The 18,111-nt window shown below is 40.0% G+C and overlaps 1 protein-coding gene across 2 annotated transcripts in view; it reads right to left on the bottom strand.

Moving 5' to 3' along the window:
* vegfba (vascular endothelial growth factor Ba) overlaps window positions 1-12,879 on the bottom strand; it is a 56,318-nt gene extending 43,439 nt beyond the window's left edge. Inside the window, exons 1-3 of one of the 2 annotated variants that reach the window (XM_034181504.1) lie at window positions 11,920-12,879; window positions 418-469; window positions 97-293 (exon numbers count right to left, since the gene is read on the bottom strand). In XM_034181504.1, the coding sequence (XP_034037395.1) occupies window positions 97-293; window positions 418-469; window positions 11,920-11,997 (327 nt within the window). In that variant the 5' untranslated portion in view covers window positions 11,998-12,879. The remainder of the gene's footprint in view (window positions 1-96; window positions 294-417; window positions 470-11,919) is intronic. The other variant, XM_034181503.1, reaches the window with a different exon arrangement.
* Between the last annotated feature and the right edge of the window lie 5,232 nt (window positions 12,880-18,111).

Raw genomic sequence — 18,111 nt, 5'->3', positions numbered from 1 at the left:
TATCAGATATTTGTCCACTTCAACTTGGCTTTCATAACTGTCAACATAAAAAAATATAATTCAGAAGTTGCGCAACTCCTGAATGTTTGCCTGTACCTCCATGGTGAGTGTGTGTGTGAGCGAGGGAACACACTCCAAGGCCTCGTCAGCACAACAGCCACCACATCGCCTCACCGACACGCAGGCTGGGACAAAGAGGTGGTGCGTCTCCCCCGGCAACTCCCGCCAAACCTCAACCAGAGTGTCCCGAGGCTCGCAGCCGCTCCTTGAATACACCTCCAGCCACCGCCGCACTGGTGTAGAGGCATCAACGCAGAAAGGAAGAGAGAACTGAGGTGGTGCATCAATGTGTTGATTCATGAAGGTTTTTACATTCACTTCTCCAAGTTAGGTTCTTTGTATAAGCAGAGGACGTACCTTCTCGACTTTCCCTAGATTTGGGGGAGTCCGCTGGCCGCCAATGAGCAAGCTGGAGGGAAAAATGAAAGGAGCTCTCACATACAAGCACAAATCAGATCGATGTTTCAGGGTTGAGCTAAACAATTTGGAAGCATTTGTGTTGTCAGGCATCATGTCATATTTGCAAAGGAAAAAAAACAAACAAAAAAAAAAACAGCTGAAACATATCCAGTGATTACACATATCAGTCAGCACTATGAGGATTAACAACCTCACCCAAGAACACCTTAGGGCCTGGTGACACGGCACACGGCAATAGCTAAACAAAGGATTAAAAAAAAACAAAGCGAACGTCGACCTTGATGCTTTAAACGGAATCAAAGTGAAACATTCACGATGATGTGACCGAAAGCGGGTATGAGACCGAGCGCAGCCAGCCCCTCTCTCATGTCTGTTACTGCCGTGTGACCGGGACTTTAGTATGAAGAACTGAACAGAGGCTCAAGTCACAATCCCGTCTCTGTATCTTCAGAGAAATACTATTACCTTGAAATGAACTCAGTTTGGTTGGGTGAGTTCATAGGGTTTTTAAAAAGGAATACTTTGCACCATCTGTGTCACAGGGTAAGATATGTCACGTCATAGAACCCAATGGACATTGATTTTATTTGACCTTTACTTTGGAGACCAAACATTCAACACAGTCAAAACTATTCCATTTATTAATCCTATTAGCTCAACAAATAATTTGCATTACTTTATTGCCAAAATTGGTGTAACTTTAACTTTTGACCCCTGTACAAACTGAAAATGACCTTTGTCATAGTTTTTGCTGTTTTTACCCTGTAACTCCACATGTAGTCAAGGATAGTCTAAACTATACCTTTTTGGAATCGTTATGATCAGACAGATATATCTTTCAATATGATTGGAGCATTTAAAAATTTTGACCCCTGTGTAATTTTTCATTGACCCCTGAAGGTCATGAGAGGTCAGCTCAAGGACACCTCCATATCTGTAAAAATGTTACAGACATTACAGACCACAAAATGTTGGTGAGATTGCAAAGAGAATCAAATAGGTAAGTCGGGGTAGGCTGCAGAGATATGCGGTATTGGTGTTGAACACCTCCAGCCAAGTGGACATGCTGTTCTCCTGGCATTGCAAGCCAAACCTTGTTTCAGTCTGGGTGACAAGTATCATCTTTATGGACTGGAAGAAAAGACTTCTGGAAAGGAAAGATGGTCATCTGGACTGCACCAACTAGAGGGATATTAAATTGCTTTTTGTTCCACGAAGGTGCTTGTAAGAATTGCTCTTAACAGGATTCAATCCCAGTTACTTGCTGCTCAGTGACCGGAGCAATCTGACTTCACACCCAATAAGTCAGCTGCTGAGGGCATCCTTGCTCTGCGAATACCCAGTGAACGCAAGTGCAAATATCGTCAATGCTTCTTTGCAGCCTATGGTGATTTTTGCTAAGCATTTGATTCAGTTGACTGAGCTGCTGTCTGGAAAATCCTGAAATTTTGTGGGATCTCCAGCATGTTGCTGCTGGACATTATAGTCAGCACATACTGAGTGTTATGTGGATTGGGAGTAGCATCTCATCAGGAATTTGTTCTGGCTCCTAGACTGGTCAGTGCTTGCATGGACTGGGTGTTGGGTTGGGTTGTGGAGACTGGCAGATTAGGTGCCTATATCAGCAAGGAAAGATTTACTGTGAGCTTTGTGGATTCAATGGATAATCTGATTGTGATGTTTGAGAACCTGAGTGAGGAGTCGGAGTGTTTGAGTTTGCTATAGTCCTGGATCAAGAGCATAAGATTCAGGCGTTCAGTGAGTTCTTGGACTCTGCTTTCAAGAGTATATCTGCATGTGGCGAACTTGCTCAACTTATTGAGAGACTCACTTATCTTGCCAGTGACTTCCATGCCTCTGGGTCCTCAGCCTTTGAGACAGAGAGACAACTGACAAGAGCCTACTGAATCATGAGGTCCATGGAAAGAGGAGTTTTGTGATGCCAATACCTTTGCAGGAGAAGGAAGATCCAGTTTTGTCTGACAGTATGTTTATGATACTTGGATGCTAACCAGTGACCTAAGGTGACAACTGGATGTCTCTGGTACAAGGTCAATTCAGAGGATTCTTGGGTACCTCGAAAAACTTTGTTTCAAATGAAAGGTTACTTTAGGAGACTCGGAGAAGGTGTATAATTTGCATTGTGAACCAACACCAGCTAGGACATTTTGGCCATGTGATGAGTTTCTCTGGACATGACCCTGCACACAGGTGCCTCAGTGTTGAGGACCTCAGTGGCAGTCAAAAAGCCAGTGGGACACCCACGTTTCACCTGACTATGACCGACAGATGGCTACTTTTGAGAGGTGGGGATGGCTTGCTTGTCTGCCTGGGTGGTTGCCAGTCAGGACCCAAGACAGTTACATAGAGTGGTGAATGAAGCAATGTGCAGAACCAGCACATGATCCAGATCGTAATTGTAAATAAGAATTTTTTTTCTTAATAACTTACCTGGTTCACTAAAGGTTAAATCAAATCAAATCCCAGTCCTAAGCATCTTACACAACTTACTGAAACTTTCTGGTCTAAACTGGAATACACAGCACAAAATTTAAGAGCTTCAAAAAGGAATAGAGACAGAAAACAATGTTTTTAACATTGCAGAAAGGGGTGTTCTAAGATTTTGCACAGGTATGTCCTTTATTTATTTTAAAAAGTGGGTTTACAGTTTCTCAGTTAGTCTCACTGTATCATCCTATGAGACCATGAAATCAAAGGTCAATATAAATAAATAAATTTTTATTTTTTTATTTTTGCAAATTTATTCAAAATAACAAACTAAGACATCACATGTACATACGTATTCACAGCCTTTGTTCAAGTCTTCTTGAATATGATGCCACAAGGTTGGTACACCTATCTTTGGGCAGTTTTGTCCATTCGTCTTTGCAGCACCTCTCAAGCTCCATCAAGTTGGATGGGATGCAATGTTGCACAGCCATTATCAGATCTCTCCATAGATGTTCAATCAGATTCAATTCTGGGCTCTGGTTGGGCCACTCAAGGACATTCACAGAGTTGTCCTGAAGCCACTCCCTTGATATCTTGGATGTGTCCTTAGGATCATTGTGCTGCTGAAAGAAGAACTGTCACCCCAGTCTGAGGTCACGAGCACTCTGGAGCAGGTTTTCATCCAGGATGTGTCTGTACATTGCTGCATTCATCTTTCTCTCAATCCTGACTAGTCTCCCAGTTCCTGCCACTGAAAAACATCCCCACAGCATGATGCTGCCACCACCATGCTTCACTGTAGGGATGGTGCCTGATTTCCTCCAAACATTGATGCCTGGCATTCACACAAGAATTCAAACTTTGTTTCATCAGACCACCAGAGAATTCTGTTTCTCATGGTCTGAAGAATTCTGTTTCTCATGGCCCTAGAGCCCTTCAGGTGCCTTTTGGCAAACTCTAGGTGGGCTGCCATGCGCCTTTTACTAAAGAGTGGCTTCTGTCTGGCCACTCTACCATACAGGCCTGATTGGTGGATTGCTGCAGAGATAGTTGTCCTTCTGGAAGGTTCTACTTTCTCCACAGAGCAATGCTGGAGCTCTGACAGGGTGACCATCAGGTTCTTGGTCACCTCCTTGACTAAGGCCCATCCCCCCAGATTGCTGTTTAGACAGGTGGCCAGCTCTAGGAACAGTCCTGGTGGATCCAAACCTCTTCCATTTACGGATGTTGGAGGCCACTGTGCTCATTGGAGCCTTCAAAGCAACAGAAATGTTTCTGCACCCTTCCCCAGATTTGTGCCTCGAGATAATCCTGTCTTGGAGAGCTACAGAAAATTCCTTTGACTTTGTACTTTGTTTGTGCTCTGACATTCACTGTCAACTGTGGGACCTTATATGTAGACAGGTGTGTGTCTTTCCAAATCATGTCCAATCAACTAAATTTTCCCCAGGTGGACTCCAATTAGGCGGTAGAAACATCAAGGATAATCAGTGGAAACAGGATGCACCTGAGCTCAATTTTGAGCTGTGAATGCTTATGTACATGTGATTTCTTGTTTTTTATGTTTAATAAATTTGCAAAAAATAAATAATAAAACTAACAAAAAGACAAAAAAAACTTTTTTCATATTGTCATTATGGGGTATTGTGTGTAGAATTTTGAGGGGAAAAAAAAGAATTTCATCCATTTTGGAATAAGGCTGTAACAAAATGTAGAAAAAGTGAAGCGCTGTGAATATTTTCCGAATGCACTGTAAAAATTGCTTCACAAATACTAAACCAAAAAGACTAGAAGCACGATTTAACCTGAAATTTTCATTTACACAAAGTAAAACATGCAAAAGAACAAATGATTGTGTCATATTACTAAAGTGACTTCATCCACCCACTTCAGATTACCCTAGAAATCCATTTATCTGCTGTTACAGATCAGCAGTTAAAACCACTTCCTAAAAAAAACATTCTATGTCAGTGATGTAACTGGCTAACCTGCAGTTTATCAGTGTCTTACAGCCTGGTGCACATCAACTGGTAAAGACATTCCCAAATAAAGAACACAGCTTAATTTAACATTAATATATTCATAATTTATGGAAGGAAAAAGACGGTAGAATAGTTGCTCTGAAGGTTGACAAGCATACAAGAGAATAAAAGTCAGCAGTGGGCCATATATAGTATTTTAGAGAGTGAAAACGTTTGTGTTTTCTCAAGTGTACATCAAAGAATATTAGAGCTAGAAACAAATAATGAATATGAGATTGTGGTGCAGAATGTCAATTTCAATATGAGCCCACTGCATCCAAATTTGGTAAACAATGTACAAATTACAGGTTTGTGTGTGTTCTATCTTTTTAAGAGAACATAAAGGCTTTGACAATGACTGCTGGGCTGTTTCACAGCCAGACATGTTATTTCACCGACAATTTATTATATTAATAAAAGTCTAGAGGTGATTTCAAGTATTACATGTCCATCAGCGATCAGTTAAATTAATGATTAAGAAATGGATAATAATCTCATAAATCTACACTATTACAAATTTCTGTTTTTATTTACAGTACTGTCAGCTAGAGTTAGTAGTAGGGTACTGCTGTTCGACAGTGTTACTGTACTGTTATTCTACGGTGTGCCTTTTGTAACATACAACAGTTTGTCACTGTAAAATGATTATACTCTCCCACTTTTAAATTACAGTAAACACATGTGGTTACCAGAGTAATTCCACCAAAAATACAACAAAAACTTCAATGAGATTTCATTGGGGTTCTCCCATTTTACTAAAGGTCACCACAGAAGGTTTGGGATCAATGTGTTAATTTAGCTTTTTCTAATGCAACTCCAGCTGTAGAAGGACAATGGCGCATGTCTTGCCTTGAACCCAGGGTATTCTGTTGGGGAGGCAAGGGTACTAACTGCGTTTGCCACCAAGCATCACATCAATATACTGGTCAACTTAACCCAGATCAATATTAATCTACCGATATAGACTACTCAGTTGTAACTAGACATGATATTTTCAAAACTCTTTATGTTAATATGAAGATTTTAGAAAAATATACTTTGGAATTGAGTAGGCTATATCAGTAGGCTAATAACAATGAGTTACTTTGACCAATATATTAATGATTTGCAAAGTGTACACTGGCAAACGCAGTAGCATACTTGCCTCCCAAACAAAATATCCCGCATTCAAGGTCAGCCATGTCCCATTGTCCTTCTACAGCTGCAGTTATGTTAAAAAAACAAATCAGCATGTGGATCCAAAACACCTGTGGTGATCAACAAACAAAATTTATAAGTGGGACAGTATTGTAAACTTTTTACAGTAGCAAACTGTTGTATGTGACAGTAGGCACACTGTAAAACAAGAGCAATCAGATTTCTGATGTCTGCCAATCCAAATTCGGATCACTTCCAAAATTCAGTGGAGTTTTCCGTGCCCTAATATCTATCTGTGGTGCACATTTGGTGAGAATAAATGAAGTAGTTTTGACGTAATACTTCAAAGCCTATATAAAGTGAAATCTTGATCCAGAATCCGGATCCAGAGCACCTCCAAAATTCAGTAGAGTCTTCCGTGCCCTAATATCTATATGTGGTGCACATTTGGTGAGAATAAATGAAGTAGTTTTGATGTAATCCTTCAAAGCCTATATAAAGAGAAATCTTGATCCAGAATCCAGATCTGTATCCAGAGCACCTCCAAAATTCAGTAGAGTCTTCCGTGCCCTAATATCTATTTGTGGTGCAAATATTGTCAAAATCTGTGCAGTAGTTTTGATGTAATCCTGCTACCAGACAGGCAAATAAATACATAAATAAATAAACGCTGATGATTTTATTACGTCCTTGGCGGACGTAATAACAGAAGAATAACATTAACGGAAATTAGTGACAGTGTAGTTACAGCATGCTGCCCTCATATCTTCAGTGACATGCATAAAGTACTCTAGTGAGGGAAGCCACCAACACATGACAGTTTTGAAGGAGTTAAGCTTCACTGGCTATGACTGAAGTGAATGTGACAACTTTGGCCTGCTGCTTCAGCAGTTAGTTAGAGCTTCATGGCAGAGAAGCACAGACAGCAGCACTGTTGGCCAAAGCAGTGAACTGCACTTGTTGGTCACATCAGGTAGACTGTAGGTCTGATATCAACCTGTGCCAGCAGAAACGTGGCACAATCAAAAGCACTGGCAGTGGAATTAATGTTGCTGACGGGATCATTTTTTGGATTCAACTTATTTTCTCTCTGTTTTATTTCCTATGATGAATAATTTTAACAAACATAATCCTGAAATGCGTAAAGCGATGGTAATTGTTCACACAGAGTTTCAAAACAAATGAACAACAGTAATAAATCATACAACCCCTAGCAAAAATTATGGAATCACCGGCCTTGGAGAATGTTCATTCAGTTGTTTAATTTTGTAGAAAAAAAGGAGATCACAGACATGACACAAAACTAAAGTCATTTCAAAAGGCAACTTTCTGGCTTTAAGAAACACTATAAGAAATCAGGAAAAAAAAATTGTGGCAGTCAGTAACGGTTACTTTTTTAGACCAAGCAGAGGGAAAAAAAAATATGGAATCACTCAATTCTGAGGAATAAATTATGGAATCATGAAAAACAAAAGAATGCTCCAACACATCACTAGTATTTTGGTGCACCACCTCTGGCTTTTATAACAGCTTGCAGTCTCTTGCAGCTTGCAGTAAAGGCTTGCAGCCTTTACCTGACATGCAGCCCCATATCATCAATGACTGTGGAAATTTACAAGTTCTCTTCAGGCAGTCATCTTTAAAAATCTCATTGGAACGGCACCAAACAAAAGTTCCAGCATCATCACCTTGCCCAATGCAGATTCGAGATTCATCACTGAATATGACTTTCATCCAGTCATCCACAGTCCACGATAGCTTTTCCTTAGCCCATTGTAACCTTGTTTTTTTTCTGTTTAGGTGTTAATGATGGCTTTCGTTTAGCTTTTCTGTATGTAAATCCCATTTCCTTTAGGCGGTTTCTTACAGTTCGGTCACAGACGTTGACTCCAGTTTCCTCCCATTCGTTCCTCATTTGTTTTGTTGTGCATTTTCGATTTTTGAGACATATTGCTTTAAGTTTTCTGTCTTGACACTTTGATGTCTTCCTTGGTCTACCAGTATGTTTGCCTTTAACAACCTTCCCATGTTGTTTGTATTTGGTCCAGAGTTTAGACACAGCTGACTGTGAACAACCAACATCTTTTGCAACATTGCGTGATGATTTACCCTCTTTTAAGAGTTTGATAATCCTCTCCTTTGTTTCAATTGACATCTCTCGTGTTGGAGCCATGATTCATGTCAGTCCACTTGGTGCAACAGCTCTCCAAGGTGTGATCACTCCTTTTTAGATGCAGACTAACGAGCAGATCTGATTTGATGCAGGTGTTAGTTTTGGGGATGAAAATTTACAGGGTGATTCCATAATTTATTCCTCAGAATTGAGTGAGTCCATATTTTTTTTCCCTCTGCTTGGTCTAAAAAAGTAACCGTTACTGACTGCCACAATTTTTTTTCTTGATTTCTTATAGCGTTTCTTAAAGCCAGAAAGTTGCCATTTGAAATGACTTTAGTTTTGTGTCATGTCTGTGATCTGCTTTTTTTCTATAAAATTAAACAACTGAATGAACATCCTCCGAGGCCGGTGATTCCATAATTATTGCCAGGGGTTGTATAACGTGAATCATCACATCATGATTCATGACACAAAAACCTTGATGTATCTCTAAATCACGTGATCAATTAAAAACGGACTTCATTATCAGCTCTGTCGCTGCTTGAAGAAGCAGCTGCGGGTACATGAAGGAGGCCCAGTTTGCTACCTTTGCCCTTAACTCTCCACGAAACACTTCCAGCAGCTCCACAGCTGTTGACAGACTCAGACTCTGGATTTCAGAATAAAAAAATACCATTTCCACTAAACTGACAACTTCATAAAAGATACCCAACACCCGCTAATGCTACTTTTGTGGAATAAATAGTGTTTTCTTCAAGGTTTTCTTACATGAGTGACAATAATATGAAATATTAACATATCTCTCAGTGGTTACGGCAATTCATACATACATACGACTGTGAAGTCACCATGAGGAGGGAATAACACACATCGAAAAACTACATTTTACAACTCTCTTTCACTGCATTACTGAAAACCAAGGTCGCTTGTAAGGAAATGTAGACTTTGTCCAGTTGTCCCCTTTAACTGCTCCACCCCCTTTATCTACATGCCCCCCCACACACACACCCCTTTGGCAGGCAACATTGATTCATTGCGTTAAACTGTTGTGTAACAAAAAGAATATGACATTTCTATATTTAACATTGTGAGTAATCATTTTTTAAATACCTAAGAATTACTTAATATGAGAGCGATAGAAAGTCCATCTTGGGGTTTCAGAAGAACGCAGGCACAGCTCACTTTTCTTGTACATGTTGAAAATTTCAGCAACTTTTGTGCATATAAAGTAAACTTAAAATACTTAACTACAAACCTGCTATGTATAATTTATACAATATTGACTTAAACCCCCCCAAAGTAGGAGTTCAAATCAAACTATCTAATCTATCTAGATAAAATGGAGTTTACACAATCTGTAAATATGACAAAGATGTTTTACAGGCAGTTTAAACCAGTCTATCTTATTGTGAACTCTTTAGCAAGGATAAACCCAGTGTTCCCTTTTCTTCGATCTGTTTACATCCAACTACAAATAAGATATACAGTTGTATGCAAACGTTTGGGCACCCCTGATAATTTCCATAATTTTCCTTTATAATTCACTGGTTGTCTGGATCAGAAATTTTAGTTAAATATATAAAATATAGCAGACAAACACAGTGATATTTGAGAAGTGAAATGAAGTTCATAGGATTTACAGAAAGTGTGCAGTAATTCTTTAAACAAAATTAGGCAGGTGCATAAATTTTGGCACAGAAAAAAATACATCAATATTTAGTAGATCCTCCTTTTGCAGAAATAACAGGCTCTAAACACTTCCTATAGCTTCCAATGAGAGTCTGGATTCTGGCTGAAGGTATTTTGGACCATTTTTCTTTACAAAACATCTCAGGTTTGTTGATTTTTGAGCATTTACAACCCGCTTAAAATCACACCACAGATTTTCAATAATAGGGACTGAGATGGCCGTTCTTCCAGAACGTTGTACTTGTTCCTCTGCATGAATGCCTTAGTAGATTTTGAACAGTGTTTAGGGTCGTTGTCTTGTTGAAAGATCCAGCCCTGGTGTAACTTCAAGTTTGTCACTGATTCATGAACACTGTTCTCAAGAATCTGCTGATATTGACTAGAATCCATGTGACCCTCAACTTTAACAAGATTCCCAGTACCTGCACTGGTCATACAGCCCGACAGCATGATGGAACCACCTCCAAATTTTACTGTAGGTAGCAAGTGTTTTTTCTTGGAATACTGTTTTCTTTTTCTGCCATGCATACCGCCCCTTGTTATGCCCAAATAACTCAATTTTAGTTTCATCAGTCCACAGCACCTTATTCCAAAATGAAGTTGTCTTGTCCAAATGTGCTTTAGCATATCTCAAGCGACTCTGTTTGTGGCATGTACGCAGAAAAGGCTTCCTCTGCATTACAGCATCTCCTTGTGCAAAGTGAACTGTATAGTTGAACGATGCACAGAGACACTATCTGCAGCAAGATCATGTTGTAGGTCTTTGGTGCAGGTCTGTGGGTTGACTGACTGTTCGCACCATCCTTCGCTTCAGCTTATCTGAGATTTTTCTTGGCCTGCCACTTCAGGCCTTAAGTAGTACTGTGCCTGTGGTCTTCCATTTCCTCACTATGTTCCTCACAGTGGAAACTGACAGCTGAAATCTCTGAGATAGCTTTTTGTATCCTTCCCCTAAACCATGATGTTGAACAATCTTTGTTTTCAGGTCATTTGAGGGTTGTTTAGAGGCTCCCATGTTGCAGCTCATTAGAAGAGATGCAAAGAGGGGAAACATTTGCAAAAAGTCACCTTAAATACCCTCTCATGATTGGATTCACCTGTGTAAGGAGGTCAAGGGTCAATGAGCTTACCAAACCAATTTTGTGTTCCAATAATTAGTGCTAAATGTATTCAAATCAATAAAATGACAAGGGTGCCCAAATTTATGTACCTGCCCAATTTTGTTTAAATAATTATTGCACACTTTCTGTAAATACTAGAACCTCCATTTCACTTCTCAAATATCAGTGTGTTCATCTGCTATATGATATATTTAACTGAAATTTCTGATCTAGACAACCAATGATTTCTAAAGTAAAATCATGGAAATCATCAGGGGTGCTCAAACTTTTGCATACAACTGTAATTTGGTTTCAACCGTCTTTCAGTTATTACAAGCAAATCATTATGTAAATGGGTTAAAAACACATAAAATCTATTGAACCAAATAAATCCAGTTCATACAAAGTTTCTTTATGTTTGGAATTGTTTCATAAAGCCTTAAAGAAGATAAAATCTGGTTTAAATAATCTCTTGGCTACAACAAAGTGCTTTAAATATGGTTTAAACTAGTCTATCTTGGTGTCAGTTGCTTAAAACACTTCTGTTTAGCAAGGATAAATCCAGGTTAATCAAAATTTTGCTTTTGCTTAGAGGTGTTTACATGCATTTCAATGTATTTCATTCATACAGTGGCAAATCATAACAAAACTGTCTCAAAGCACGTCACACGTTGCCCCTAGTGCAAGCACACAGGTGACCGTGATAAGGAAAAACTCCCTCTGATGATGCTGAGGAAGAAACCTCAAGCAGACCAGACTCACAGAGATGACCCACTGCTTCGGTCATTCTAACAGTTACAAGGTTTTTACAAAGTTTTTACCAAATCCAGGCTGAAATTAGATAAAATTTGGTTTAAGCTGTTTTTAAAATGTCTGTTCCCAACAAATCCAAAGAGGTCAAAGAGTGAGGTCAAAGATTCCATACCTTAGCATGAGATGAGGGGATTCTGGTGAGCAGCAGGAATTGAAACATTCCTAGAATTACTTGAAGCATAATCCCCATTGTGCAGGAATCCAAGAGTGAATGCAAAAATATATATATATTTTTTTTCTTCTGACAAATCCAAATCAAAAGGGGGTGACTTGGACCTGGCGCCTGTGGCTGATCAATTAAAAAAAAATTCCCACTTTCATTCTCCAGTCTCTCTTCCACGGAAACACAGCCAGGGTGACATCCTCAGTGTCAGAACACAAACTTTGAATGCATAAAAAAAGGTGACAGCAAAGTTAGTTGGTGGAATAATTAATGAACCGGGATGTTCACGTCTCCAAATGAATGAAAATCACCAGTAAAAATACGATCGCGGCACGACAGAGCGATAACTCTAAGATTAAACTTTGATTTACGCCTCCTCTCTCATGTGGACTATAAATCGGGATCGTTAGTCCCTATTGAGTCTGGATCCATAAACCGGTCTGGGATCTTGACGGCGCGTGACTGCTGGATCACTCCCGAGCATGAAATCCTCCTCTACGTGCGCGTGTGGGAGAAAGAAAAAAACATATAGACCATCATCCACATGTGGAAGGGTTCAAATCCGACGCTTGGCCTGACACAAAGAGCCACGATGTCGCACGTTCGGTTCGGTTCGGTCACAGTCCGTCCACAGCGGAGCGCCCACTGAAAATGTGACGCGTCTCCTCCGGACGCATCGCCCCGATTTTCAGCTCCTCAGTAAAAAAAAAAAGAAAAAAAAAATCCAGAGGCTGGAATAATAATCCTCCACTGTCACGGCGGTGCAGCCACACGTCCACGCGGCGTGCACTGTCTGACGTCCGCAAAGGTATCTTCATTTGCTGTGATCGTCTTTCTCATTTCCTTTGCCCTTGAGGAGAACGAACGCGTAATCAGTGCGCCGCCAACTTTTTCCAAATGGGACAAGCGCATTGGATACAGGTGCAGCGGCTCTATTGGTCCTAAAGTGGGGGCCGGGGGAGAAGGGGGGCCCTCTTTAAAAGCTGGATCAGTCAATCAAATTAATCCCCACAGAGGTGGTAACGTTTTCAATGTCTGAATTTATCAGAAAACTTAGTGAAAACATGTCACCAAGAACCCCCGCCTCCCCCAAAAAAAGTTAGGCCAGATGTGAAAATTGGGGTTAACTGGGATATGTGAATCCTTTATTTAAAAAATAGAAGATAGGATTTGTTAATAGAAAAATTTGGTGAATTCTCCGTAAGGGAAACGATGTCTGAGTGTGATGTCACAAAGAACAATGTGATGGTCTAAACACGTTCATGCCAACATTCATGGTCTTTTGCACCTTGATGTTACCAGCCCGTGATGTTGCTGAAGGTCTCTGTATCCTGGGATAATGTCCAGCACACTTCAGATGTGGCACTAAAGCTACAGAATGCAGGATTTAATGGTGTTTATTATACAAATAATGAATGCTCATGAGTGCAATGGTAAGAATAGTTCATGAGGTGAAAGATGTTCCATTCAACCGATGCGTCATTGAATGGAACATGCCATCTTTCACCTCATGAACTATTCCTTCCATTGATCTAATAACAAAAACATTCATTAATGTTTTATATAATGCCTAAAATAGATCCTTGTCATTTGATATTTTATTTATGAACTATTCCTTCCACTGAATTAATGAAAAAAAACATTCATTGTTTTATATAATGCCTAAAATAGATCCTTGTCATTTGATATGCTATTAATCAACTATTCCTTATATTGAACTAATGAAAAAATATTCACGTTTTATTTATATAATGGCTGAGTGGATCCTTGTCATTTGATGTCACGTGGAACATACCATTCAACAAAATACTCATACCATTAAACTTCTAAACAGTCATTATTTGTATATTAAAGGCTAAAATAGATCCTTGTCATTTGATATTTTATTAAGTAATAAACAAGAACAAGGGGACTTATGGCACTGTGTCGGGCTGCTGTTTGTTTTTAAGCTAAGCACCATTGCAGCTAGTGTGAGTGCGCAGCAGCGTCCAATGGTACAAAGTGTATGGAACCAAAATTGCACAGTAAATGGAACACAATGGCAAATGGGATGAATGATCAATATCACGTGACACACAAACCACCAATCAAATGACAAGGATCTATTTAAGCATTATATAATAGCAGATATGTAATACAGCAATCATACCCATCTGTTCATTAGTCTATAGCTACCTGCAGTAACAACTCCTTTGTCCCTCAGGACATCAGACTGTACAAATCCTCTCTCAAGGGAGAAATAGGAAGACAGAGGATGGGAAGGAGAGGCACAGTAGTAGCCAGTAGAGAACAGTATTTCTGGTATTTATATCTGTATTTACACTTTGCAAATTGTTTTTTATTTGTAATACTTTGTGTGCTGCTATAGAATGCTGCTGCAACCTCAATTCCCCTGAGGGATTCTTCCCAATTCATTAGTAAAATTCTAACTAATCTAATTGGATGTGTTTTCATAAGATGAGTGCTTCATATCTACATGGGAGTGGGTCCACTCATGGAGGCTGCCATGTTGCACCTCCATGCTGATACAGTAACTCAAAAGGGACATACTTAGTCTTTTGCATTTTGCAGCACAGACAGAACACAGAAGAAAAAAGAAGAGGAATCAGTGGTTGCTTCCTTATATATGGTGTGCTGGCTGCTAGTTCAGGCTAACAAGTTTAAGAACCCTCATTTTTGTGAAATGGAGGATCACGCCTATTGCCAATCACAGGAAAAGACAAGGGAGCATGATACCCATCATTAAAGAAGTCAAAACATGGAGGAAAACAAGGCAACTGCTTGAGATTTCAGAAATGTAACCTGCAAACTCACCACTAGAGGACACTAAAGCCTACACACTGTAGCTTTAAAAAGACACAAAAGTTCAACTCAGTTGAAGTTCAGACGAGTTTACCAGAAGGCACATGAGAGTTAAATGACTTCCCTCACTGGTCTCCTTTTTGCACAATCAGTCAGTTTTTAAGGACTGCAAGACCCAAATTTACCTCAGAGTACCCCGCCTCATGCTCTATGACTGCTGGGATAGGCTCCAGCCCCCCGTGACCCTTGATTGGAGTAAGCAGGTATAGTAAATGAATGAATGAATGAATCATTATCTTGAAGCCATTCTGTTTTGTTGATGTCATTCAATACTTTTGGATATTTTATTAAGTATTTGGGTGATAAAAAATGGTTCATTTGCATTTATTTCTGAACATATTTTAAATTATATACTTTAAATATAGGAGTGCTAATAATTCTGACCAGGATGGTAAACACAGACTGGTCCATTAAAACTACCCACATGCTGCTCAAAGGTAATGATTTACAACTGATAATCACAGGGCAGTTTTCTACAACATGACTTCATGTTTTGCTCTTTAGCTCAGCCTGCTAACAATAAAACTACTTACACGGTCCTTACGGATAACACGACTGTGCTGTAGGCTCCTATCCCATGAATCTTCCATTAGTGTGTGTGTGTGTGTGTGTGTGTGTAGGCATGCTGACACCAGTCTCAGTCACTATGCTGTTTGGGTTATGACGGGGCACTCACACGCCACATGAGGGTGTCTGCAGGAGGCTATGCAGGGATACCTTATCTCATGCTTACGTCTCAGGCCAGGGGCCCCTGCTGACAAGTAGACAGATGCACAGTGAAAAAGACGAAGCCTATAAACACAAGATTTCCTACACATTCTGTCCATGGGATAGCACCAAAACTAGGAACTAAAGTATTAACATTGTGACAACGCATCTGATGTCATGCTCAGAAATTCTAATTAGTGAGAGAGTATAAAAAAAAAAAAAAAAAAACCCTCTGAAATGTTCTAGAGGACAGATTAATAATTATTCAGTTACAACAATATGGACTCTTCCTTATATTTGAGCATATTTCTGAAATCCAGACAATTTAAGAAACATAACCGGTATTTGTGAAGAAGAGACCACTATGATAGAGAAAACAGTTCCACTTTTAATATTTTGCCACTGACTCTGCTTCAGGAAAACATGAAGGCAGTCAAATAAAACAAAATTCTAATATCAAGGTTTTAAACTGAAATCAAAATCACTACCTCTGAATGCAAATAATTATTTCTGAATCAGCAATAATAATTAACAAACTACCACATTTATATATTCTCAGTTTTTACAATGATTTAAAATACATGATTGTCAGCTTTTTCAATTTGTGACTATAATATACAGAATACAGTATTTACAGTATGAGCTGGGTGGAGCCACCCTAACAACAAAAGACAACAGGACAACAGAGGGAACGTTGAAGAAATGGAAAATGATCGAGAATGCAAAAACTGAAAACACTGCACAGGCTCACCAGAATTACAGCTCTTTCTTGGGGGGAAAATAAAACAAAAACTGCTGAAATTATTACTGTCAATGTATGAGAGCCAATTGAAATATTCACAGAATAACTATTTGATGCCCTCATAGGTTCAGACTATTACTGGATTATTTCAAAACAGTCCTTTCAGTCCAAGAAACCTCTTCCACTGTGCCAGTGAAGCTTGGATGGCTGTTTTTGTGCTGTGATATTTCTTCCCACTCAAATGTTTTTTCATTTTTATAAACCGATGGAAGTCAAACATTGACAAACCAGTAGAGTGGGGCGAGGTCGTACACTGCAGACGTTATGATAAAACAAGAACTCCTTCAGCAGCTTTTCAGGATGTTTGGTCTTGTTAGTCTCATGTAGATTCTTCTGCAAGCTGCTCCGTTCATGGTTCGTCTTTCTGGCCCCGTTTGTCCTACAATCAAAAAATGCCCAAGGGAGTTTATACGTTTGGTCGGGGGTGTATAGGGTTAGGTTTTACCCTTGTGAAGCGCTGTGGTGTGACTTGTGTTGTGATTTGGTACTATATAATATACTGAACTGAATAAACCTGGCGCATCAACCCCTAATGTAATAACCGTATCCATTTTTTGGCTTTAAACCCATCTGGCAGCAGCTCATCCAACACTTCCCTATCCTCAGCCAGGCACTGTAACTCATCCTGGGGGATTCTTTAGGCATTCCCAAGCCCGCTGAGAGATGTCATCTCTCCAATGTGTCCTGGATCGTGTTTGGGTCTCCTCCCAGTTGGACATGCCTGGAAGACCTCCCTAGGGAGATGACCAGATGCCCAAACCACCTTAGTTGGCTCTTATCACTGCAAAACAGCAGCAGAACTACTTCACGCCCTTCCTGTATATTCAACCTTCTCACCCTGGCACCAGTGATTCTGGTAGCTGCGTTGTCAGGACCATGAATTCCAGGTAGGGTCTCCCATGTCAAACTGCTTCCAAGGAAGGAGACAGACCAAGTAAAGTAAGTCCCTTCGGCTGCTCCCTTGTTTGCACTTGGGGTCGCCACAGCAAATCTGCATGCAGGTGGATCTGCATGTTGAATTGGCACAAGTTTTACGCCGGATGCCCTTCCTGACGCAACTCCACATTACATGGAGAAATGTGGCAGGGGTGGGATTTGAACCCAGAACCTTCTGAACTGAAACCAAGCGCATTAACCACTCCAAAATGACCCTTTCATTTACCTCGCCTGGATTAGGTAGATCATTGCCTCCTTCTGGAGCCAAGCCTGGGGGGAGTTTGCAGGCTGGGTCTATAGCCATGGGGCTCGGGCAGGCTAAGCCCAAAGGAACAACATGGAGTCACCTCCATATGGACCCACCACCTAAGAAAGTGTCTCGCTTGTGTTGTTGTTCTGGGTTGGCACTTGTGCGTGTGTACACTACAAAAAAAAAAAAAAGAAACAAAAAAAAAAACACTGTATACATCCTCAGTGCAGTGAAAAAAAAAAGTCATGTCAGAAATTAATCAACCAGCTTTTCATTCTAACTTCCTAACAGCCTCCAGACAGTGCAGTGGATTTGTTTTGTGGGTGTGTGTGTACGTGTGTGCGAGCATGAATGTGTGCTCAGGTGTGTGGGTGTGTGTGTGTATGTGTGAGTGAGAGAGTGTGCACAGTGCAATGGTACCAAACGTATATGGAACCAAATTTGCACTCTAAATGGAACCAAACTGCATCTAAATGCAATGGAACACAAATGGGACGAATTTCTGTGTTCCTTTGACCAAATGATGGAGACTCTGTGGACATGAGTAGCTGGATCTTTCCAAACATTTTCATCACTCCAGAGA

This window comes from Thalassophryne amazonica, chromosome 11 (assembly GCF_902500255.1).
Source record: "Thalassophryne amazonica chromosome 11, fThaAma1.1, whole genome shotgun sequence".
NCBI lineage: Eukaryota > Metazoa > Chordata > Actinopteri > Batrachoidiformes > Batrachoididae > Thalassophryne > Thalassophryne amazonica.
Note: the sequence above shows the minus strand (reverse complement) of the source record. Positions and strands in the feature narration are given on the sequence as shown.